This window comes from Nematolebias whitei, chromosome 21, assembly GCF_014905685.2.
Source record: "Nematolebias whitei isolate Nwh7 chromosome 21, NemWhi1, whole genome shotgun sequence".
Classification (NCBI taxonomy): domain Eukaryota; kingdom Metazoa; phylum Chordata; class Actinopteri; order Cyprinodontiformes; family Rivulidae; genus Nematolebias; species Nematolebias whitei.
In genome coordinates, this window is record NC_056518.1 from 17,506,237 (window position 1) to 17,532,203 (window position 25,967).

Sequence of the window (25,967 nt, forward strand, 5' to 3'; positions counted from 1 at the left end):
CAAGGTGCCTTGTTAATGGGCTGTGGGTGGGAGGACACTAGAACCCCCAGTTGACGACCCCAAAGGAATTTCTGTTAGCACAAACATCTTTGCCTCTCTTGTCTGAACAACATTGCACACACTCTCCAGAAAGAAAACAAGAAGGAATCATGGATTAAAGCTGGTGCCTTTTGACACTGTGTAACTTCCAATCCCCAAGAGCATGTGTGGGTTCATGTCAATCGGAAGAATCGAATGAAAGAAACTAGTTTGAAAAAATAACACCCTTTCTACTGTGTTTGTAACTCAATGTCCTCGAGGGGCATTTCTCCCTGCACAAAGGAAAGCCCAAGCCTCAGCTACAGGCTTTGAAAAACTCACCCAGGCTCCAAGAGCCACTAATTGCTTTTAGACACATATAGATGGAGAACACCAGTCCGTCTTCTGCCTGTGCCAGGCCATTTGATTTAAACTACAGTTCATACAAGCAGTTAACAGATTTTGATGGCCTCCATAAAACATTTCTAGGCAGTTGTTGACATTACAGGAGAAAAGAAAATATGTTTTCAGTTTTTCACAAAGAAAGATGGAACAACCCTCCATTGATTATGAATTGATTACCGTATTTTTCTCTGTATAAGTCACAGGTTTTTTGCATAATTTGCATGCCCTGCGACTTATAGGCCAAAGCGACGTGTATATATGGATTTTTTCCCATATTTATAAACCAGTTTTTGTCTGAGATATGACTGTTTTCATTCATTCTGACTGAAAAAATTGAACACTGCAATTTTCAGCCACTAGATGGCACTCGAGTAGTAAGGCTTGCTATTGTATCATGTAATAGGTAAAAGTGACTATTAATGAAACAAACGGCTTGCCGTAGACTGCCACCGTCGTCTGCCTGGAGCAACCAAATCAGCTTCATTTTGCTGCAGCTGATTTAACTGTCAAAGTGCATTTATTAAGAGTCAGAGAGAGTCAGAGTCGGAGTTTCCTTATTGTCATTCGCACCTCATGTGGTTCATGTGGTGGAGCGAAATTATGTACACAGGGTCCCAGTTACATCCAACAATAAAATGTAAAAGAAAAACAAAGATAACATCTAAGATATGAACTAAGAAAAACATCAACTAAATATACACTAAGCACTAATAGCATAAAAAAAATACGTCGACCATCAGCACAAACATGAACATGAGTCTGTGTAAGCAGATGAGCACACATGAACATATCAACATGAAACAGATCAGCAGCAACATGTGATTTTTTTTCACAGTGATTATTCTGGTTAGAGATTCATGAGTCTAACAGCCTCAGGGTAGAAGCTGTTCCTCAGTCTAGTGGTTCTACTGTACACTTAATGCTCCTCAACCTCCTTCCTGAGGGGAGTGGGGCAAAAAGTGTGTGTGCTGGGTGAGTGGGGTCCTTCATGATGCAGGTGGCCCTCTTCCTGCATCTGGAGGTGTAGATGGCTGTGATGGTGGGGAGGCTGACTCCAACAGACTTCTGTGCAGCCTTCACCACTCTCTGCAGAGCTTTTCTTTCTGCAGCTGTGCAGCCTCCATGCCACACATTGATGCTGGAGCACAGGATGCTCCACTGCACACCTGTATAAGGAGGTGAGGACTGAGCTTCCCAGACCAGCTCGTCTCAGCCGCCTGAGGAAGTAGAGTCTCTGATGAGCTTTCTTGATCAGGCTGGTGGTGGTGTTGCTCCAGCTGAGGTTGTCATTCAAGTGTACACCCAAGTACTTGTAGATGGAGACCACTTCCACTGCAGATCCTCCTATGTTCAGGGGGGTGGATGTGTTTTTGTTTCTTCTGAAGTCCACAATCATCTCCTTTGTCTTCTTCACATTGATGTGAAGGTTATTCTCTTTGCACCAGCTCTCCAGGTGTTCCACCTCTTGCCTGTAGCTGGACTCATCATTGTTTGTGATGCATCCCACCACCGCTGTATCATCTGCAAACTTTACAATGTGACAGCCTGGATGGATAGCTTCACAATCATACGTGAGCAGAGTAAACAGGAGGGGGCTCAACACACATCCCTGAGGAGAGCCAGTGCTGAAGGTTATGGTGGAGGAGGAGAAGTTGTGGATCCTCACTGATTGTGGTCTGTTTGTTAAGAAGTCTAGTACACAGTTGCAAATGGAGGGGCTTAGTCCTAGTGTGAATAGTTTGTCCATCAGGGTTTGGGGGATCATGGTGTTGAAGGCGGATGTGAAGTCCACAAAGAGCATACAGACATAAGAGTTTTTCTGCTCCAGGTGGTTGAGCGCAGTGTGGACCACAGAGGATATGGCATCCTCTGTTGATTGGTTCTCGCGGTATGCATACTGATGAGGGTCCTCGTTGATGTCGATGGTTGTTTTGATGTGAGTCATGATCAGTTTTTCGAAGCATTTAGCGACTATCGAGGTGAGGGCCACTGGCTGATAGTCATTCAGACCAGTCACTTTAGAGCTTTTTCGGATAGGGATGATGGTGGCAGTCTTCAGGCAGGTGGGAACTGTCTTCAGGGTAAGTAAAAGTTCAACTGAGACACACTTTTACTATAAAGTTGAACTAACAAATAATTGTTTTTAGGTGGTTATCTTGTTAAATTTGGAAGAAATGCACAGTGAGTCACCCTCTGTGCGCGCGGTTATGTTTCCGTGTATTGACGTTTGAAATACAGCTGATTTGACCGTCAAATTAATTTATTAAGCAAAAGGTAGAGTGAGACACACCTTTACTATAATTTTGAGCAAACAAATAATTGTTTTTAAGTGTTACTCTTGTTAAAGTCCTCCCGTGAACGCTCCCGCGGCCACCATTTGGCAGCCCATCTATTTTTGGCACAACACCGGTTCACATTTCCGTGTTCGACCCACATTTCCGGATTCTCAGCGGTGACATGAAACAAACGCGACACGTCAGCAGTGACGCATAGTAGATGCAACATATATGGCGAAGCAACATATTTATGTATTTTTCTACTTTATTAGACATATTTGGACTGATGCGACTTATAGGACGGTGCAATGTGTACGACGGAAAATACGGTAAACATCTTGTGCAAAAACCTGCATTTCATAGGTTACTAAAGCATTTGAAAAGGCAAACTTCCATAACTTTCAAAGTTGTGTGCATATGTTGTTTAATCTGTACACAATATGGCAGCTGCAGAATGTCACAGGCATTTGTAAGTTAGGTCTGAGGCCAGAGTTCCCCATAAATGCAGGAAGTGACTCATTGGAAAACCCAGACACCTTCTTATCAGTACTAGATGGGCTTTGAGATGTTAACATTGACAGTCACATGTACTTTCCTAAAACACTGAGCATCTAGAGGTGCAGCATCTCTCAGGATACCCCAAACCTGTTTACATCTCTCAGCTTTCTAACAAGCCTGAGCCAACGCACGTGAAAAGTTACGCTCAGGCGTGGTTATTTGAAACGCCTTTGAGGAGAAAGTCAGCAGATCAGGGATGAGCTGACCTTTGACCTCAGTTTAGTCAGACTCCACTGGGAAATGAGAGGTAAGAACTCCTACAGAGCTCTAAGTCACAAGCTGTTTTCAGGGTTTCAACTTCTCTGAAGGAGAATTAACATTTTATTGACTTGGTTTCATGAAAGATCTCATTATGTTGTTAGATTGTAAGATGTTAGGTTACAAGTTGACGGATCATACTTCAAGCAAAGATTACTTTCATTATTTCAGCATAAAAATAAAAATGCAAATAGGGACATACAGGCTTGGGTTGATGCAGAAAGTTGTTCACTCTAGAGATGCTCCACATTCCGTCGAGGTACTGCTGCGTCTGGATGGTAACAGTGCTCAGCGATCCGGTTAGCTGTCCTCCTGCCACTGTCACCTGAACACTGGTCTTAGACCCTGAAGAGGCAGATTGGTTCTGAGACCAGCCCGGCACTTTGTGCCGCTCCCTCAAAGGCAGGAGGGAGCGAGGCTGGCTTTTCAGTAGCTGTTTGGCGTGGACGCTGGAGGACGACAAGGTGAGTCTGGAAGGCTGTGGTAAACAAGATGCTGAAGGCATGGCTGTCGTGTCTGAGCTGAAGGTGAGGACTGGAGAATGGAGCGTCTGCAGGGCCTCCTGCCTCAGCTGGTGGAGAGGTGTGGAGCATGCATGGCAACAGTCGAGTTCAGGATTCCCAGGTGTGTGAAGCTGTTCATAGAGAAAGGTTGCATATCCAGGATCCTGCCGAGAAAAAAGCACAGAGGAAAGCTTAGTTAAGTCGACAAACATAAAAGCAATGCATGAAGCACAGTGATCTGAAGCAAATCTCAAATCGTCTTTGCAAAGTTGTCTTTTATGTCAGAAGTCCACGAGCAGTGTGGTTCTACTGCCCTCTGGGACCATCGTTCTCAACTTCAACCACTTCCTTTCCATCAGGATGTTAGATACTTCAACTGAATGCAGGACAAGACTGCTAATAAGTTTCACAGGGTTTATGTTCATTTTAGTGTCTCTTGAATTTCTGAGAACATGCAAAAAAAATTCTGTATGATCTGAAAAAGATTTTCAGGAATCTTAATAATCATTTCCAAAAATAAAAATATTTTTCTTTACATTTTTTAACAAAGAAGTCAAGAAAATTTCAGCTTATTACTGCTTTCATGGATGGAGTCCAATAGATTTTTGTCCTTTCACTTTGTCTCTAAGGAGGCTCCCTGGGGTGTCCATCTCTGCTATGAAGGAGTGACAAAAGAAAGTGAAAGCTGAGGGGACTCGAGCCCAAAGCTGTATAATTTACATATGATAAGTGTCCTAGTGTGAAAACATATGATGTGCAACAAAATGCAGAAACAACTAACTCTGCATGTAAGCTGCAGACACACAGAGCCACCCTTGAATTATTCAAATCATAAGTACGTGGAAAGAATAACTTTCTGTCTTTTTCAAGGAAATAAACACAAACATGCCCAGAGACATGCTGGTCTCTTAAGAGGCATAAAGGGGCACAATAGGCTCCTGCCCAGCGGAGTCATGGCTTAGGACAGGAGCTCACAGCCCACACATAAATGTTTACGAGACCTTTGCTCCTGCAGAACCTCTGAGGTGATCAGGAGGAGTGAAGCAGCAGGGAAAACAACAATCTAGTGCTCTAATGCAGTGCCACTTAATACAGCTAACCCACCAAAGAGGCAGGCTGAGGCTCTAAATCAACCCATGAAAAAAGCAGTTTAATACGATTACCTTTCTCTGCAAACAACTATTACATTTGTGATACCATAATATATATTGCAATATATAACAAAGTAGTATTGCTGAACTTTTTATGTGCTTTAATGGATAAGAGGAATTGCCCTGAAGTGGCACAAGTTAATGATAGACAGTATTGCTTACTTGCCTTCCATGTCAGTATGAACTGGATGAAAACAGCAAATATCCTCAGAAAGCAGTACTCTATATAAGAGCTATAAATCTGCCAGATGAATGACACAGTATGGGACCAAGTGAATGTTATATGCCTAACTGGATGATTTAAATGTAAGAATTTTGTGTGTAAACATGATGCAACTGTGAGAGCTTTCTAAACCAATCCTGGATCTGTGAACGATCGTTCAGATTGGTATGCATGAACGAAACAAGACAGTTCCACTGAACGAAGGTGAAACCATCTGTGACAAATTGGAGTGAAATGTAAGATTTAGCGGCGGGAAAGCACCACTGGCTGCTCTTTTCACAGTCTGGCCTCACTTCATGTCTGTGCTTCCTGTGCAGGAAATTGAAGAAAAGTCATAACAGATCAACTCCACCCCTTCACCCTATGATCACTCCTTGCCTACTCCAGGGCACTAGTAGATGAAATCAATGCCCTTTTTCCTCTTCATGCTTTGTTAGGCATTGATTTAGAGGAGATAATAAAATGAAACACAAAGCTGAACCCATCTGGTATTCAGTTTGTGGAGGTTGGAGTGTGGGATTCCCCTGTAAAGCTGTCTGTAAGCTTTACGCCCCCCCTCAAAAGTGAATAAAGGGTCAGGGCCACAAGGCGGACGAGGATGATGGCGCAGATGATGAGGATGATGATGCTGAGGAAAATGATGTGATCAAACTGAAGGCCGCAGAGGAGCGAAGGTGGAGGAACAGAAGCATCAAGAGAGGGACATATTTCACGACAGTCAACAAATCCAGATCTGGTTATAAAAATATCTGAAGAAAGCACATTAAAGTCGGCTGAAGAGTCGTTACAGTTAAAAGCTTAAACACTTTACCTTCCATGTTTTCATATATCGTATACGAGCTAACTGCTTGAGAGCTTATGCATAAAGCGAAACACATGATGCATGAGTGCACTAGCCCCAAAGCCATATTGTTTCTTTTATTATCCATCTGATCTATTACTGACAGGTGCAAGTGTGTAGACTGCTTTGGAGAAGTATGTAATGCACAACATCAAAACAACCCGCTTTGAGAGGTGTGGAACTATAGAGCAGGTCTTCATCATTGTTCAAGTGGGTTTAGGTTTTCAGTTCCAGGTCTACCCATGGAGAGCGTTAAACTGCTAGATAAAAGGGCTGAGAGGTGGGAGGAGGTAGGCTGGAGTTGTGGCCTTTGCCTGGAGGCTTGTGGATGGTTGTGTTGGTTTACAGCCTGTCAGAGCTGATCTTTATTAAACTCTGAGGACAAATGTAGTCAGATGCTGTGGCCTTATTATGGAAAGGAGGTGTGCTGTGGAGAGAGAAAGCTCTGCTTGTGGAATGAACCCTTCGCAGCCCTTAGAGACTCAAGTTTGTCTTTGTCCGTTACACTAACTGTGATGAAAACCAGGGAAACGGCAGCAGCACGAGAGATGAGCCACTGAGCTGACTGACTTTCTGGGTTGATGGAGAGTATCATTACAGGCAGTCCATGCCCAGAGGCTGATGGAAACAAGCTCAGCCGTAACCACTTATGGAAGAGGGGACAGGGAGAAAGATGTGCATGATTTCTCGACTGCATCTCCTTAGTGTGCAGACAGAGTGAGGAAAAGTCACCCAAAGGTTGTTTCCTCAAATCACACCTCATTTACCTTCCCTCGTCAGCAAGCCTTCCCCCTAACCAGTCAAGGCAAAAACCGGCGTCTAACTGTTTCTACATTCAGTGTTTGATGTACTTCTGATGTGGAGCGCCGGGCCTGATGCAGCTAGCTGACCTAAATCAAGGGAAGGTCACAGTGATTTAAAATGCATGAGGCCCCTCGCTGGCTGAGACACTTTTAGGCACGCTCGATTGAAAGTAAAATACTCTGGGAAACCATATTTTCTATTCCACTCGAGCCCGAGAGATATTTTCCTAGCATGAAAGCTCGCCATGAACCTTTGTAGCAGCGGCAAAAAGAGAAATGAAGTGAAATAGCTTCAACATGGACCTGTGATGAGAGCAAATATTAATAAAACACTCTGACACACGGTGCCAAAAACTTGTACGTGTATATCCGATCGATGGGTTTCTGCCAAGTTTACATCAGTCATTCTACAATTTACCCTGAGCTAACCTTAAAGGGTTTGCTTTTCCATGGTGTATTTTTGGCTCACATTCATTAAAGGAGAAAGACGAACCAGTTTAACTCTGAATTTAGATGTAATTGCTCAGTTGCTCTGCACCTTCTTCCTTCCTTATTCAAGATTCTGTTTTATTGTTCTACCGGTGTGGAGACATTCCTGAAAATGAACAACTCCATGCTGCTTTATCTTTTCTCTCACCAGCACGAGTCCTGTTTACACATCACAACCCTTAAGTACTTCCTACGACTACATTTCATGTAAAAACCAAGACCACACAGCAGCAGTTTTCAACCCTTTTGACTCTTAACTTCCCCTTTCTGTTTTCCTCTGAATGCATTTACTTGGCCTGAGAGGTGTTGACCCAAACCGCACAACCCTTCCATTATTGGCCCCCAATAAACCCAGTACAGGTCTCAGGTTAAGAGTTTGCAACAGGCTTCTTTCCCACAGGTTGCTGCTACTCTGACATTCAGGCTGAAGAGAAACGAGGACAGCTGCTGGCCTTGCCCTAGGTGAACGGAGGGCATTAAGGCAGATAAAGTTTCCAGGATAGAAGCAACCCAACCAGATGTGTAATCCCTTTCCCCTGCTCTTTCTCAACTCTCCCCAACATACCAACCGATTCCCCAAATTACCCAAGAGCTGGAGGGCCTGTGGCACTGATCAGATACCAGGTAGCGCTTTTAGAGCCCCAGCAGATCTGGGATACAGCCCATTAAATTTAACCACTGCCTGCTCAGAGGCAGGAAAGACAATGACTCAGGATGTCACACTAGCATGCTACTTAACTGTGGGAACGCCTTTGGTCGAACACAAAATGGGATGGTTCGACAAATCACATCAAACAGATGTTTGGCCCGTCTGCTGACTTGACAAGATTAAACAAACCTGTAATAAGACTTTCCCCAAACAAGGCATCTCAGGAAACACGGAGACGCTGTAATTACCTACCCGATAGTGTTGCCGCAGACAAAAAGCCACCACACACCACTGCAGTCATAATTTTATTCATGTAGCATGGATGTGAGCAGGGACGCTGGCTGCTTCGTTTTTCTGTCAGCCTTTGGGGATTTTAGTGTAAGACAATGGGGTTCCATCAAACAATGATGAACTATCTCTACAGCATCTCTTATATGTGAATTTCAGCTTTTGTCTAACGTTTAGACGCTTATCCTGTTTTTTAAGCTTTTGTGAAGGATGCGGTTTTTGCGGATTCAGAGGATTTGGTTCGTTTTGTCCATGCCTTTTCTGTCATTCCATTTATTTTAAACTGAACAAAAAAAAAACACAAGAAAACTTAACTGAAGGGTGAAACACCACATACTGTATATCAGGGGTGCCCAAACATTTTCCCTGAGAAAGCCAAAATTAAAATCTATCAGAGGGCTGCAGGCCAAATGCAATAATATAATACATGAAATGCAAATACTTATTTAAGTAAAGTCCTTTTATTTTTATACCTGTTCCTTTATAAAGAACATTACAGAATACAAAATATAAAAAAAAAAATTAAATGGAATTGAAACAAATATCTAAATTTTACCATTTCATTATAATTATATGTAAAGCAAAATGTCAAAAAGTGCAAGTCCAACAGCAACACAACTCAGCATGTCTTCAAAAGAAATGTTAGTAAAGTAACTAGGACAGCTCTAGGCAGGCCAACTCAAATGGCTTGGTGTGCCAACTTTGGCCCACGGACCCCACTTTGGGCACCTCTGCTGTATATTAATATTCAATTTTCAAGAGAGATCACCTTCTTACAGACAAAACACTACCAAATGTGCAAAGCTCATTGCATTTAGAAGGGACAAATTACCTTTTTTGGGAAAATCGCAGCAGATTTTGGTGCAAGTCCTTTAGATGAACATCCAAATCACTCTGCATCAAGCATCTTCTCAAAAAGAGCTTAGAAATGGATGACAGCCTGTTTACCCTGTGTGATTTAGTCTTTTCTCTCCTTTCAAGCCGCTGACAGAAAATGCAAATAGGCTTTACCCTCTGTGTCATTTTAAACACATGATAGCAGCACCTGTCCAAGCATCATAGCGACACAGGGTGGGCTACATCTGCCACTCAAAGGAGAAGATATATATTTAGCAAAAACAGTTTTTCCTCTTGATAACTCTTAGAAAAGTCATGTTTGGCTCTCACTTGTGCGTGTACTAAGGTACAGCACAGTGCAGCACAACTCGAACATGAATCGTTTGTCAAACACAAAAAGGTCATTGATCTAGTTAATATAGATACAGTCAAATATAATTAATAATTTCCAAACTACCCCACAACCACTAAATAAAGACCTACTATGTAAAGTGTGTTGAGGATGGCTCCCAGCTACTACCCCACCAAATTCTAGCTCAATGTCTTCAATAGTGGCTGAGCTATAGCCATTTTTGTGTTTGTTAAGGTTGGTTTGTCTGCGAACAAACACACACACAGGCACAAACATCACCTTTGGTGGTGGATGATAGTAAGTTCATCTAAAAATGTGCAAATACTCAGTACAGTCAAAAACATCGATCACTGACTGACCACGATGTTTCCATAAAAGTCCAATCACATAAAAGCCTCACTAAACATATATTTACATGAGATGAAAAATGAATAAAAATGTGCCAGTATGTGTGTGTCAATGTTTGTTTCCTTGTGTATCTGTCTTTTTACACCACGCCCATCCATCACTGCAGCCTTTCACCACTCGGCCACTTAATTACCTTTTCCTGTTCACGTAAAGAAAACAAGCCTCTTTCAGACTGTTTGGACAGACTTCATTCTTCCTCTCCCCTCCCCTTCTCCAGCATCTTTCTTTCCTTCTCCCTCTCCATAAATGCAAAGTACCCTCCGTTGTTTCAAGCTGCTTGAAGCCTCAAACTTTGGCAGTCTGAGCCCAAGATCCGTCAAGATTTCGTTAGCTTTGACTAAAAGGTCAGAGTGCTGGAAGAACTTTAACACATACTGGAAAAAATGTCTTCATCGCACATCTGGTGGAGAATGATTACTTCAGCTCATAATGGAGCTGATTGAAGAAATAAATAATGTTCGAGCAGAAAAATCACCCAAAATGCCAATGCTTGTATTGCAAAAATAAACCAGAAGGTTTATTATTTTACTGTTTTCTGCTTGTTGCTGCAGTGCTAAAACTAAAATCACTTATCCAATCCAGCCACTGGAGGTGGTGTAAAGATTTTCTTCTCCAAGAGTTCGATCTATACCACTCGGAGCCAAGCATGTGAACCTGATACAGTGGTTCCACTCCACTACTTCACATGTTCACATGTTAGCTAAAGCACTTTTCAGTCTATAAGCAAAGATGACAACCACCTGCTTTTCCTCCCAGCCTGCAGTCCCAGCAGTTTGTTTTGCAGGGGAACATTTTGACTGGGAATTGTGGAGTTTCCAGTTCCCTGCAGTTTATTTAGAGACTAAACAAACTGCTGCCATAAGCTGATGGCAACTAAGCTCCAACCATGGATGTAAAGTGGGGCTGAAGTGAATAGAGTGTATGTTTTAGAAAGAAATAGACGCTCATTTTTAAATAGGCGTGATTAAAGTTGTAGCCATTTTGGTCAAACCTTAAAATTAACGTCATGTGCTAATGAACAAATTACTTTCAGATACTGCAGCATTCAATTTTACATCAATATCTGTTCAATTGACTCAGCCAATATTGAGTTGGCTAATATTGATTAGCTGTGGCAGCCATCTTGTATTGGATTGACTCCAAAAGTTATTCAGTTGAAGATATTCGTTCAATGTTTGGTTCATGAACGTTTCAAAAAAGTCCCACCATGGTTTGTGGGATATTTTGCTAACAGACATTTATCTATGACTCTAGAAGTTAACCCTAAATATTTAAACACAGATCTCACGTAATCAGTAAGCACTTGAAGTATGAGTTGGAGGCAGTCTTAATTAGTACCACACCAACTGTTAGCTTATTATTTGTAAAATTAACCGAGTTCCAACCATTTATGTGTTTCCTATGGTTGATAAGCTGTGGTGGCCATCTTGAATTAGATTAACTCCAAAAGTTAAACATTTGTAAATGCTCATGCACTGATTATTTTCTGAAGGTTTAATTAAAATCCACTCAGTACATCCTGAGATATTTTGCTAATAGTAGAGACACCGGCAAATCAATTATCACTCGGCTCTGCCTTTCAGCAGCAGGCAACAAGTAAATGCAGGGCAGCATCCGCCAGTTAAACAAATGGAATGAAACTTTATGTACATCTTTACACAACATGGTCATATTTAATCATCTGCAATGTTTATTTTTGTTTTGTTTTTAATGCTAAGCAACACATTTACCGAGCACAGGGCTCTGCATGGTGCAAATGCATGCTCATTTTAAAAATTCCTTACTCATGCGATAAAATATAACGCAGAACTTCTAGACCTGATTCAAATGATATGGAAATGAGGAGGAGGTGAAACGTTGAGTATCCAGCAACAATAATTCTGCCCATCTTCCTGGAATGATGAGTATGCTAATTATGCTGCTGCGTGGATAAATATTCACATATTCTGTCGCTGAGTGTCTCTGACTTTCAGTCCTCCTCACTCTCTCTCTCCACACTGACTCGGCGGCGTGTCACTGTGTGGGGAGAAAGCCCATAATGAGGCACATGAGTGGTTATTGTTTAGCACGGCCCTTTTTATTTGGCGGATGTCTCAATTTTCACTTCTCCGCCCCTCTGCATTGGCAGATATGACACATCCCGAAGGTATGAGGAGCTAAAAGTTAAACCCACGACCTGGCTTCCTAACGACGACGCTCATTTGCTAAATCCTGAGCCCAGGTGTCCCATCCCCACTCAGTGTGCAGAAATGTATCACACAGAGTGACACGCATTGTGCCCCACAAAAGCTGCTGCGTGTCGGCAGAACAATGGAGCAGCAGAATTGCAAGAGGCATCGTTCCAGTGCAACATCCCAGAGTAGGTACAGCAGAGAGAGGGGGGTACTAATTTATCATGAAAGATGTCATTACCATGCCAATGACTTCTCAGAGAGCACAATTATGACTAATAATAGAAAGAAAAAACATCAGCCCTGGGCTTTCAGCCAGGAACGGCGGCATTAATGGAAAACTGTTGTCTGTTTATGAGAAGTTGACACTGAAGGCTGCTGAGAGCAGATAGAGATAGAAAAACACGGAGAGATAAGCTCAAAACAGTATCTGTTAGCGACTTGCTAATTGAGATGTCTAGACACATTTAGCTGAATCTCCACGAGATAAGGAGGTAGTCTGAACCATCTCAGCGGAGAATAACATAATCATCTACTCATTCAGCCTGACGACTTTTCATTCACTTCCTCTGAAAATGTGTTGCTTATCAACAATTTTCCACGTGCACATTTTGTATCACTTTGTACTTTAGGAATAATAGAGTCCAGCGGAAATAATTGTGAACTACAACAGACCAGCTTCACCTTTTACTAAATGAACTTTCAAAAGGAGTTTGGCTATAATTCAGTCAATTTTACTGATATTATGTTAAAATCTGGTGTGGTAGTAGCTGAGAGTTATTCACAATATACATTTTGAACTCTAATACATGATACTGGACATAATTTTCAAGGTTTGACCAAAATGGCAGCATCTTTATGATTCATTAACATAAGATGGTTTTAGTCTGAAACTCTGGCATGAACATTGAAGGGTGATTCTTTCAAGACATTCTAGGCATTTAATTTAGATATTTTTGAAACTGGTTGTGTTTGATCCAATCCAACTTTATTTATAAAGCACTTTATAAGCGCCCATACAGGACCAAAGTGCTGTACAGACAAGTTAAAAAGCACAAAAAGGAATACAATACAAGAAAAAAAATTAAACTGACATAAACAGCTACGCAATAAAGTTGAAACGGTAAAAAGAGTATCAAATAAATAACAATAATAAAATCAACATCACGCATGGTGTCAAAGGCCTTGGAAAAAAGATAGGTTTTAAGATGGGATTTGATCACAAGAATCCCCTCTTTACAAATAAATGTCAAATACATACCCACCCACAAAGTTGTGTGGAAAACATCTTAAGGCCAATTGGAAAAGTGTTTACATCTAAATATGTTAAGTAGGGATGCACAATTTTATCGGCATGGTATCGGCCGATATTAGCGTTAAAGTTCAATATCAGACATCGGCCATTCCATCAAAATAACTCACCGATATAAAAGACGCTGTTTTTGTATGACAACCCAATGACAAAGATGCCTGCAGCGCCAGCACAACGTGATGATGTCACGCGCGCCTACCTGATCTCATGGCGGTGAGGAAAATTTTAAAATGTCGGCGGTGCAGAAGTTTTTTTTTAAGTTGGATTCCAAAGATTTTTGGACTACGTTGAGCCTCGCTACATCGTCCCCAGTCAGAGACGTCGTGTTAGCCCCGTTAGCATGATTAGTCCTACGGCACAATGGATAGACAAAAACTTTGAACTTTAAAAGTCTGTCCTTCATGCATAAGAGTGCAGAGGATCCCACACTGCAGCTAGGAACCTGGAACAAGCCTCCACATGTGAGACAGCATCACAGGTTACTAATGCTAATAAATAATATTTTAACACTTTTCATTTAATATAAGTTAAAGTGTTATGCATATTGTATGGCTGTTAGTGAATATATGTAACCAGCTCTTACAGCTGTTACACAATTTTTGTAGCAAATAAGCCTAAATAAGAGAGAGGGCTATATTCTGACAAAGGAAAGTATATAAAATATCGGTATTGGTTATCGGCCAAATAAGTTTTAACATGTCGGCATATCGGTCAAAAATCCAATATCCCTAATCTATCATCCCTAATTTTATGTCAATGAATGTGTGCAAGATTTTACAAAAATATAAATGACCTCCTGGTGATCCATTCTGTTCATTTGCATCATTAGATCTGGTCACTCTGGGCCACATCTAAATGAGGAGTGCATACACTTTGGCACTTTGGTTGGCCTTGTAGCTGTTTTAAGAAGTGTTCTATAAATAAAATGGTATGGTATGGTATATAAAACTGACAGTCAAGCCTACAAACAATAGAAAGATGGGAAATGATTTGCTAAATATTTTCTATCTGCATGTCGGGGATTTCTACAGGAGCACATGAGCAATGCTGCTGTCACTCCTCATCAGGAAACAAAGAGTTAATCACAGAGTTTCTGGCAGCTCTGATGAATCCTGAGTTTTTGGCTTGAATTCAACTCGTCATGTCACACAGAGGCCGACTGCCTGCTTACGTAAAAAGTCAACCCAACCAGTACAGAAAAAATGTACAAATGTATCTTGATAAGGGGGAAAAAAGACACAATTAGGGAGACAATGTCCCACTAAACTAGATAAACTTTGCTTTCTGATACAAAGTAAAATGCAACGTGAACGCTGAGTGCTGAAAGATTTGGGGAAATTTGTTAAAGAAGCTGTCAAAGTTAAAACAAGCCAAATATAAGCTCAAATGTGCAAAGAGTAGCTAAAAGCTAAATTAGCAAAATCATAGCTATAAGCAAATTAGCTCAATCATAACTAAAAGCTAAAATTACAACAACAGTACGTTAAAGCCAGGATTCATACAGGAACTATTAGCTAAGATTAGCAAAACCAGTAGCTAAAAGCTAAATTTATCAAAACATTAGCCAAAAAAACCTAAACCCAGCAAAATGGTAGCTAAATGTTTAAATAAGCACAAAAGTAGCAAAAAGTTAAAATGAGCAAACAGCTAAAGAGTAAAATTTGAAAAAATATAAATTATCATTTATTTCAATGAAACCAATAAAAGTTAGAATATTTCAAACAATATATTACAAAAACCAAAAGTGACAGCATTGATCTCCTGAACAAGCTGAATGTTTTGATATCTGAATGGACAGAATTGCTGAAAGCATGATGAAATAGATGCTGAAAAACTTAAAGCAAAAGTTATAAACAGGAAACCAGTTGTGCGAGTCTTCTTGACTCAGCATTTATATACAATGAAAGCAGCCTGCATGGAGATTCATATCTGTAGTTTGAATACAGTGGCACTCATTCCTGTCAGTCTGTTTCCATAAACCCTGAGTGAAGCACTTTAGCTGCATTTAAGAACGTGTGAACCACATTTAAGAGCACCGAGTCCTGCAGGAAGTGTTCAAAATCAAACGTACACAGACTTAAAGGTCAATGTGTCTTTAAATTTTTAAAATAAAACAGCCTCATGCATAATTAAATGTATAGTTTAAGACATTATGTGTAGCTTAAATAATGAATTTTGTTAATTTTATAAAGTGAACATTAAAAAAACACGAGCGTTGCCATGTTTTAGATGTACACACAGACTCTTATGTAAAGTAGTCTTAGGGATGCAGAAGCATGCCCAAACCACACTCAGGGTTCGATTGTTGGATGGACCGGGTCAAAGGGCAACTAATTGCGTGAAACGTGGAGGTCAGCACCGGTGTGGCCTTCTGCCAAAGAACAGGAACATCACCCGACGCTCCGTCAAGAAAGACAATTGAACTGTGACCTCCTTGCTGATGGCATTGACCTCGGACAATGAGCTCACGCCACATCTTAATCTGGGTCACGGAAAAAGATGCAGCGCCACCGCTGCTGATCCACAAGCTGCATGCTGAAGGAGCTTTGGCTGATGTTTACCTGTCTGATTTCATGTTCAGTGTCTTATCCAGTCAAACATAAAGATAATACATACCACAAACTCAGGTCAGGTCACTGCTGGGTTCAGATTATAGTTTTATCAAAACTAATCAATGTAGTTCCTTACAGAGGGGCACGTTTTCTTACGCAGTCAAGGCTTCAAACACTTGAAAGTTATAATTTTGCAGTGTCTACCTGAGCAAAGCTAACATTTGTTACTAATTGGGCTTTTTAATTAGACGTTTTTACATTTTCTACACTGACAGTGCATCATAAATCAAACGCCTGAATTACAGTGACTGTCCCACAGATGTACTTAAAAAAAGCTTTTTGCAGCCTTACTGTGCGTGTGTGTGTGCACACCATCCTGTTGTTAAGAATTAACAAATACGTATGATGGATGGATAAAATCATTTGACAACAGCAACCTGACGGAAAAAGGTATTGTGACTGAGGTCTCGGGATCATCCAAAGAAAAGGAGTGTCTGGCTTTCATGATTAACAAAACGTCAAAAGGGATTTCCCTTTCTAAACAGAGACCGCAGTCATTTTGAGGCTTTCAGCCAAAGAGACACGGCCAGATGGGAGTGCTGTTAGATCTGCTGGACTGTTTTGGAGACTAAAATGACCCAGACCTGTGTCCACAGCTGGGGAAGGCATCCCTCGCTGCGCTTTGTGAAAGTGATAAAAATAACACCACAAAGTATCCTACTGTGGGTTACACCCAGAGCAGGTCTGTTTTTCCTGGCTGGGAGGGGGATCGTAGTCAGCCAACACACATCAAGGCGGCACTTTCCTACACCTCCATTTTCGCCCCTGTCTTTTCCTGTTTTGACAGGAAACAGGAGATGATAACATAGTCGCACAAACAAGCAGGGACTGCCTCCGACCTGCTGCCGTGCCGTCCTCATGTGGCAGTCAGTGTCTGTTTGCTTTAAAGGGTCTCAACAGAAAAACAACATCCCGACTGTGTCGTAAAACGCTGCATAAAGGAGCACACAAACGCACCTGACACACACCTGTCTTTCCGACAACCTTTCCAAAACCCGGCCCAGTTTTCTGTCCACTTCCTCACAGCATCGAACAAAGAAACACATTAAAGCAGACGCACAAAGTCGCGGACACAAGACAGAGATACTGCAGATAAAAGCTGCGATGGTCACCATGGGGATCTAAACATACACAACAAGGTAAAGGAGAAATATGTAGCAGAGGGAAAAGGTTAGCGGCATGAGGAGGCTTTGAAAAGACAAGGAGGCGTTTGTAGCTAGTGTCTCTTGCCTGTATCTCTTTTTGGAATGTGTTCCTTTTATGTTGTCAGGAAGCGCACCGCAGCAAGACACAACAAGTGGACTAACGGGGCCATTAGAAAAGGCTTTGTTGAGGGTGTGAGAAGCTCAAAGGACCTAGACACGTTGATTGCCCTTTTGATCCCCACTAGCCTTTTGTTTATGAGCTAATTACGCATTGTTCAACCACTTGAGGAGCCTCAAGCCTTCCATTCAAATAGCGCCATAGCGTGACTTTCTAAAGCTACTGTAGGGCTTTTACAACGCCCCGTATAACTTAACAACCTTAGCGGGGATAACTTTCTGGATGCAAGCTATAGTGGGAACCAGTGTACTATTCGTCCCTAAGCTGTGTGCTCATGTAAAAAGAAAATTCATAAAAGAGATGTCAGTACACACACACCAGGTAAAGTCTGGTGGGTCAAATTCAGTTCAAACGTGGTCTCCAGTGACCGCTTCTGTGGGAGTTCAAGTGTGCCCTCCATTCACCCCCTCCATTGAATGTTACAGCCAAAACAGCCCTCCTCTCACAAAGAAATGAAGGCATAAATGCCCAGCGTGGGACGAGTGCAGGCCAAGGGGTTGGAGGTGGACAAGAAGAGGCAACGTCTCACTACGTGGTTATGGTAATGACCGTGTGACTCCAGTTAGAAGGCAAACAGAAAGGCAGAATGCATGTGTGCAGAAATAAAAGGTTGAAAGAATCAAAAAGCAATGCTTGATATTCAATCTAATATTACAAGCCAGTGAAATATGTGGTAAGAGATTGATTTAAGCTGTTTAACGTGGATTATTTCTCAACACCATCTTCCAAACATCAGCATTGCTTTAACCGAAGCCTCCTCCAGTAGTTGCTTGAACGCCAAACTAAATAAACCCACTCATAGCTAAAGGAGAAATGGATGCCAAATTTGTGTCTAAAAATCTTTCTAGAAGAGCTGCTGGAAGGGTAAATAAATATAACCTGCATGATTACAAGGTACAGCTCTTCTCCGGCTTCAGTACAGAATTCTGAATACATATTTTATCACAAATCTAAAGATTAAGAAACCAATGTAAAGAAAAAAAAACAGGATTTTGAGGCCGCGAACAACACAAAGAACATCTAGCTGGCAAGCAGAATGTTAAATTCAATGAAAAGCCAGATTATGCTTTAAACATTACAACCTTTACAAATAAATCAGAAAATAAAAATGATTTGATAACACACTGTTACAAGCTGGAGATTTCACCATGGTCACCAGACCTAAACTTTAATTCAAAATCTCTTGATAGACCTAAAATATGAGATCTCCCACAATAACAACAAAAACAGTGTCAGACGTTTTAAGTCTTGTTTAATGTATTTTTAAATAATTCATTTTTAGTTTTAGTATTTTTTTTGTTTTTTTATGTTTCAAATAAGTATTTTGTCTTGTGGTAGGAATAAAATAACCTTTGATGATAAATTGTGGAAAGTAACATAATTAGGGTTGGTGAATATAAGGTTTAATTGTGAATTATGGAAAATAGATCATGTAAAGATGGCTAGAATATCTGTCAGATGTGTAAACTAGGCCATAAGCCGATAAATATCTTTTTAGTGACTGCTAACTTTAAAATCAACACTTTACGGTAATCAGAGTCTCAGTCATTGTAAAATTATGTGTGTGGGTGTTGAAATCTGTCTAATGGAAATATAGGAATGTGTCACGTACTCATGGGAAAAAGATGACAGCTAATGTGTGCCTGATTGATTGGACAGGGACAAGAACCAGGAAGTGTGTCCAGGACTCATTGGACAGAATGGGGAAAAGGAGGGACCTCAGAGAGCCTGTAAGGTGTTTATTGGATAGAAATTGAAAACAGGAAGTGTTACGGGGTGGAGAAAAAAAGTCTAAGTGTGGGAACAGACCTGATACAGGGCAGAATTGTACAGGGGGTCCTTAATATCAATTAAAATATATATACAATTCTCTCTTGTTCACGCATTTTGAAGTCTGTAAAAATAAAGATGTTGTTTAATTCTGACATAAACGTATGTTCTTTCTGAGCAACAACCCGGGCAAGGGAGAGGAGGACATTGTTTCCCCTTACACTTGCGTTGTTTTTATTTTATGTGTGGCTTTGTCCACATACCTTGATTTTATAAAATATCATTACAAACCTGTCACTGTTTCTATAAACGTCTTCATCCACACAAAAATACAAAAACACTGTAGTAATTATGTCAGGCCTGTAAGAGGCGCTGTAACATTGTCACAAGAATTCATCCAACACATTGAACATGTTGTGGAGCATAAAGCCTACTCATTGTGTGACACAAGGAAAAGGAGATTGGCTTGGGATGTAGGTTAGATCAGATTAGAGGTGGTGCTGTGACATCATTGTTTTCAAAATGTTGTGTTGTGGCTGTCCACACAAAAACCTTAACAACTTGAGATTTTATTTTACCATATTCTGGAACTTTTCTAAAATAAAATAAAAAAACCACACTTTTGTGACTTTATAAATGCTGTTTCAATGTGAACTCAATGCTCAACCAATAAAAAACTTTGGATATTTACAAATAGCATTCTTAGCCTATGTCCTTACTTGTCACAGCTTCCAGCTTCCCACAAAAATGCCTGCTTCATTTGTAATCAGCACACCTGTTTTCACCCAGTACTTATACTTCTTGGTTTTAACAGCTCTCATGTTGGTTGACGTGGTTTTATTGTTTCGTATCTGTTCAAGTTTGTCTCCTGAACCTGCCTCCTATCCACAAGATATTTTTTCAAGATTAGAAAGTCAAACATTTGTTTTATTTTTGTGTGTTTTTCATGTTTTTGATTGTGTGAAACAATTATTCTTGTTTATAATAACTGTCTTGTTTTTTTACTTTGTGCCTTTTTCAAAATCATGTAATTCACTTGTTTTATTAAGTGACAGAAATTCTCGCATTGAACTTTTTCCTGCCACCATGTTTTGGCTCAGACATGCTGCTGAGTTTCTTTCCTCCTCGAATACAGGGAGTGGGTGGACGGCGGAGAAGATCAGAGCCCTGAACGCAGCATCCACTTCTGCTCCCAACAGTAAAAAGCAGGAATTCACTGAGGCCACGATCACAGGTGTGCTCCACAAGAGCTTCCCTCCTTTTCAGCGGGGATCTGAGGAAAGACGACATTTCTGTGTTGTACAGACATGTTCAAAGGCATTCCACAGATGTTTTTGTTTGATGCATAAATTTAGAGCAGTAAACAACAGCTACAACCGATCATTTGATTTAAATGTGTCTAGAAGAAACACTAAGGAATGTCATAAGGGCCAAATCTCACTACTTTCAAGACGACAGCAAATAAAGTTTCAACAGTTTCAAAAAGACATTTGATTTTGGTAAAACCTCCAGACACATAAACACAAATGCTGTTTTGCAGGGTCGCGGTCACACTGAGCATGGGAGTTTTACACTTAGCCGGGGGTCCGCACAGCAAGTTCCCAGAACAAGCAGGACGGCTCGGGTTTTACAGGCGATGCTGAAGTAAGCAGGAAACGCAGAGGCTGGAGAGGCAGTTTGGGAGTCATAAACAGAAAGGTTTAAGTTTAAGTGCCCGACACACATGAAGGAGATAAAGCAGCCCAGAGCTCTCCTGCAAAGAGAGTGACATCATAAAACAGAACAGCAGTAACAAGAGGGGAAGCACAAAGGACATTTCTATTAATGGGAGTCGGTCCATAAAAGAAAGGTGCTGGAAGGTTTACTCCAACGGGCATCAGCTGGGAGGGATGACAGTATTAAGATGGCAGCAATTTTTAAGACAGTAAAGCTCTGCTGTAAGAATAAAAATCGAATTATCCGCGTTTGGATTTTTCAGAACACTGGTAATAATGTGAGAGCGCAACATAAAAACAGAGTTTATCAGAGAGCCGCAATGTGGCTTTCCATAAATTTTACGAGCAATGACACAAAAACAAACCACAACCGTTCTGCATGAACACATTCACGAACAAGAGTCATATTTTCTGTCAGCGACCAACTGACTAAGGCCGGTTTTGAATGAGAACTGAGCACTTTTGGCGATATTAAGCAACATTCAAAGGATTTTGGTCAGAGGTTATGGAGTTATGGATATATTATTACTAGTGTTCTTTCCCTTAAAACAAACCGCAAGTTGTCTCTCAAAACTCTCTTATCCTGAATAAGATGCTCTGATTGTATCTGTGAAGACCAGGAGTGCCATGTGAGACTACTGCTGGCTTTGAGGACACCCACTGAAACCTTGTCAAACTGATAAGGATATAAAAAGCAAGTGGACAATACAGCATTTGCAGATCATTGTGGCCGGGCTTCATGGGTACATAATTAATGTATATTGATGTGAACTGCTCCGATATCTGCCATTACAATTAAAATTGTGCCGGAGATAAATAGCTGCCATATGTGAGTGTTGTTCATTCGAGTAAACATCACTTAGAGCGTTTTTCTCTAACAGTTTGGTCCTTCGAGCCGGATCCAACAGCTTCCTCAACACCAGGTTTGGATCTGAAACCATACGGGGGAGTCAGATACCCAATGATCTTTCTGTTGTTTAAAGAAATCCTTATCTACTCTACAAGATATTGTAGACCCACCTCTGCCCATACCAAACCTTTTCTTGAAGCTTTACTGTATTTAGCTCAGTATGTTATTTGTTATTTTCACAAATCAGTGGGACATTTGTAGAAAATTAGTTGATGAAAGCCTGTTAATCTGTTCTGTTAAAGATTCATATTCGCCTCACTAAATTATGAACCAGGCTTTGTGCTGTTGCTCACATTCCCAACATCTGAGTTTTGTTAAAAGCACATGTATTTGAAAACACTGCAAAGACAATGCATGTTTCAGAGAAAACATGATCATCATCAAATAAATAGAAACTTGAAGACCATTGTTTGCATAGATCACTCACAAATCACAAGCCTCCAATTATAGCAATGCTTAAACAACTATATATTTCAGCTTTAGATGCTTTGGAAAATATTCAGTTTCCTAAAAGTGTTTCATCCTGGTTAAAAACAGCCCAGGTGCCACTCACAACAAAGCACTTCTGTATCTTTATTGAGTTTTTCAGGGGGAAATCCATTATGAAAATCCATACAACTGCAGATGACCTTTACAGTGCTCCGCCTACTGAGACATTCAACAATATAGTCTTTTTTTTTTAATGGAAATAAAAATAACATTGCTGCTTTTTGCAGAATGTGGGTCCATGTCATTTCCTTTAAAATGTCAGCAGACAAATTACTATGTCAGGTCGTTTTAAATGCAAGACAAATGTTCAGTGAAATTCGCTGCCTTCCTTTTTAAAGAACCGATACACGTTGGTGCAAACCTCAAAATCCTGGATATTTAATATTATAACAGAGATGCAACTTAATTGTTTTTAATGTTTTTTAATGAACTAATATGAACAAATTTAGAGATCTAAAAGCAACTGAAATCATCGACTCATCATATTCATCTTAGCGCTAAGTCTAGCAGAACAAAAATAGCCAGTCACCGTCCTCAATAACCAGACCACCAGTAGAAATGTGTGTTGGAATGAGGACAAACCTGTAATAATGCAATCATAAATTGGAAGCTGTTAAGATCAAAAAGATGGATGGTTTCTACAGCAAAGTGGAAAGGATGGAAGGACCCTGAATGCGCTTCATCTTGCTTTTCTCTTCGGTACTTACACGCACGTTCGCACATCATCAATACACACACTCGTCCCCTCTCCCAGAGCTGGACACTCAAGCATGAAATGAACATGAGCAGCGTGAACTTTGACTGGCATTTTCACACCTCGCCAGGATTTATGGAGCACTATATACGTATCTGAATGTGCCCCTGACAATAAAAAATAGCCCAAAGCTTATAGATGGCAAGTCCAGGCAGATGAGTTAACATAACCTGTTTACCAATCAGAGCACAACCCGTTTGCTGGTACACAAACACCAATAGAATCACCGAGAGGTGCATGCGCACTTTCACCCAGACACAAATGAAGATATGTGGCGTGAAAGCACAGCGGTGCGCTTACTCAGCAGCTGCAAACCACAACCGCAGCTTCCTTCTGCTGGTCACTGAATGAAAGGAGAGGAATATTAAACTGCATCCAGTTGTCTCAGATCAAAGCATGATATTCACACTGATTGCATGTGACTACAGATAAATGGGTAAAAATTGACTTTACGTATTTTTTTATGTTAAAATTGATAGTTTGGATCTTTGGATGTGGGGTACTGTGGTAAAATTATGAACAATTAACATCTTACCTGTTGTACAACAGTCTCTCCATCGTAGTCTGGAACACTGCTGCACATATTTAACAGTTTTAGCAGCTGCACTCATTTTTGTAATGATTTTAAGATTATTTTACTCACTTTGAAAGTTTTGGAAAATTGGGCTCTCAATTATTTATCTGAACTTATTCATTGTATAACCCCGCAAAAGCTCTGAGAACTTCCTCCCAGCCTGTGCACAGTGCAGCCAAAGGCTAAATTAAAGCGCAGAGGGGATCAGGCTTTTGCAGTGTCAGCCCCAGAATCTGGACTGCCTCTATATATTCATGCTGCAGAGTCTATACAAGCTTTGAAATCTCACCTGAAAATTAGTAAAACTTCTTCTTCTGTGTTTTTTTAAGAAAAGTTTACCACTTAGTACTTCTATTCTGAATATTCTGCATGTAAACGTTCACCGTGAATGGATTGTGCTCATGTAAACAATACATTTGGATTATTTAATCCGAATACATTTCAATCAGTCGGCTCAAAGAATTTTGCACATGTGAACATAGCTATTGATGTTTAGAGTTAAACTGTTTCTCCAAAGTGAGGCCGTTCAAAACACTTTCTACAGCAGGCAAGGCATTTATTGTTCATAACTGCTCTGCAGAACCCCACTTGAAAATATCTGAATTATTCCTTCAGTGAGCTGAGTTTCACAGATAGGGCAAATGAAATATGCAACAAAGTAATATATTTATTTAAACCACATTCAGGTTACAACAAAGATAATCAGCTAATAGTTACATATAGATTATTTATCCACGTTGAAGCCAATTCTGAAGGTGAATGTTACCAAACACATCTAACCTTCTGAACTGACAGGTGAGATGAAGTATCTGCCAACGAGGTGAAACAAATCAGTCAAATTCAAGTCCACCTGATGAGCCGCACTAATCTAAACCACTGTTTGCTGTGAATGAGGGAACCACTCCCAAACAGCTCAGTTTGCTGTCTGCATATCCATCTTGGCAAGGACACACAGCGTTGGCATTCTCTTTCAGCGCGTTGCTGTAAGCCAGGCGATTTGTCTGCTACCACAAGGCCTGCTGTCAATTGAGCACATTTTATGGAGCCAGCAGGAGATTACCTCCAACTCGGTGCTCCTCAGTGTCTGTGCACCATGTTGAAAATTTATCTCAACGGCGATGTCTCTCCAATACTCTAAATCAGGCTCAATAATGGACTGCAGTCTGCCCGGATTGTGCACGTCTCACTTCAGCATGACATATGGTCCTGAGTGTGGGGAGATCCACGAGAGCATGAAGCAAACACATGCAAATATTCACAATCGCATATACACAACACGGTTCATGCTAAACTACCAAATCTAACTGATTAATTTACATCAGCTACACTTTTTGCGTTTTTCAGTGACGTTCCTGCGCTTGTGCTCTGCAGCCCTGCTGCAACACATCGCCCTGTCAGCCTCCACTTCACCTCCATTGTTCACTTCCGTCTGGCTTTTTGTAGCACATAATCCCTCGCCAAACAGCAGCAAACTCATTCAGGCAGGTATGCGCGCTAATCATTTTTCAAACACACTAAGAATAAAAGACTGAGATGATATAGGTGTTGTCAAATTCTGGGCATGACGCGGCGAAGAGTTACGTAAGAATGATTGCTCATGAAATGACAGGCTGTCATGTCAGAGTAAAGAAAAGTACAATAAAAACAGATCTGTGATTAAATGTTAAGACATTTTATACTAAATCAGATTATTTGAACAAATGATAATCAGGTAATTACTTGTACTTTCAAGTGTAGACATAACAAATATTCTTAATCCAGCCTCATAAACTGCAATTTTCTGCATTGTTTCAAGAAAATACATTTCTGGGAGTGATTTTAACTTTTAATTCTTCCAGTAAATTCAAGTGTATCATGTAACAAGTCATGTTATACTGCATCGCTGTAATGTTTTTACTTTTGTGTGGGATTTGTCACTATGTTCAATAAAAACATGGCTCTAAAACTGTTCATACTCAGAGATATGAAACTTGATGATGTTGCATTATGAATGTCTGTTCAAAAGCAAGGAAAAGTAAGAAAAACCAAGAAGATCCAACAAAGAGAATTAAAGCTTTGAGGTTGTTAATACCTTAAAGATCTTTTGTAGAAGCACAAATCACACTTTTTCTTTTTTATTGATTAAACCATTAACGGTAATCTAAATCTAACAAAGTTAAGTCAGGTCCTCTGGGACCCCGTGTACACAATTTCATTCCACCTCATGTACCACATGTGATGCGAATGACAATAATGTACTTTGAGCCTTGAACTTGGCCAGATTAAATAATAACAATGA

The 25,967-nt window shown here is 40.6% G+C and overlaps 1 protein-coding gene across 1 annotated transcript in view; it reads right to left on the reverse strand.

The window, feature by feature from the left end:
- Positions 1-25,967, reverse strand: part of kif26ab (kinesin family member 26Ab) — a 73,289-nt gene that overhangs the window by 39,861 nt on the left and 7,461 nt on the right. The window contains exon 3 of the mRNA XM_037695199.1: positions 3,718-4,182. Coding sequence (XP_037551127.1) covers positions 3,718-4,182 — 465 coding nt within the window. The remainder of the gene's footprint in view (positions 1-3,717; positions 4,183-25,967) is intronic.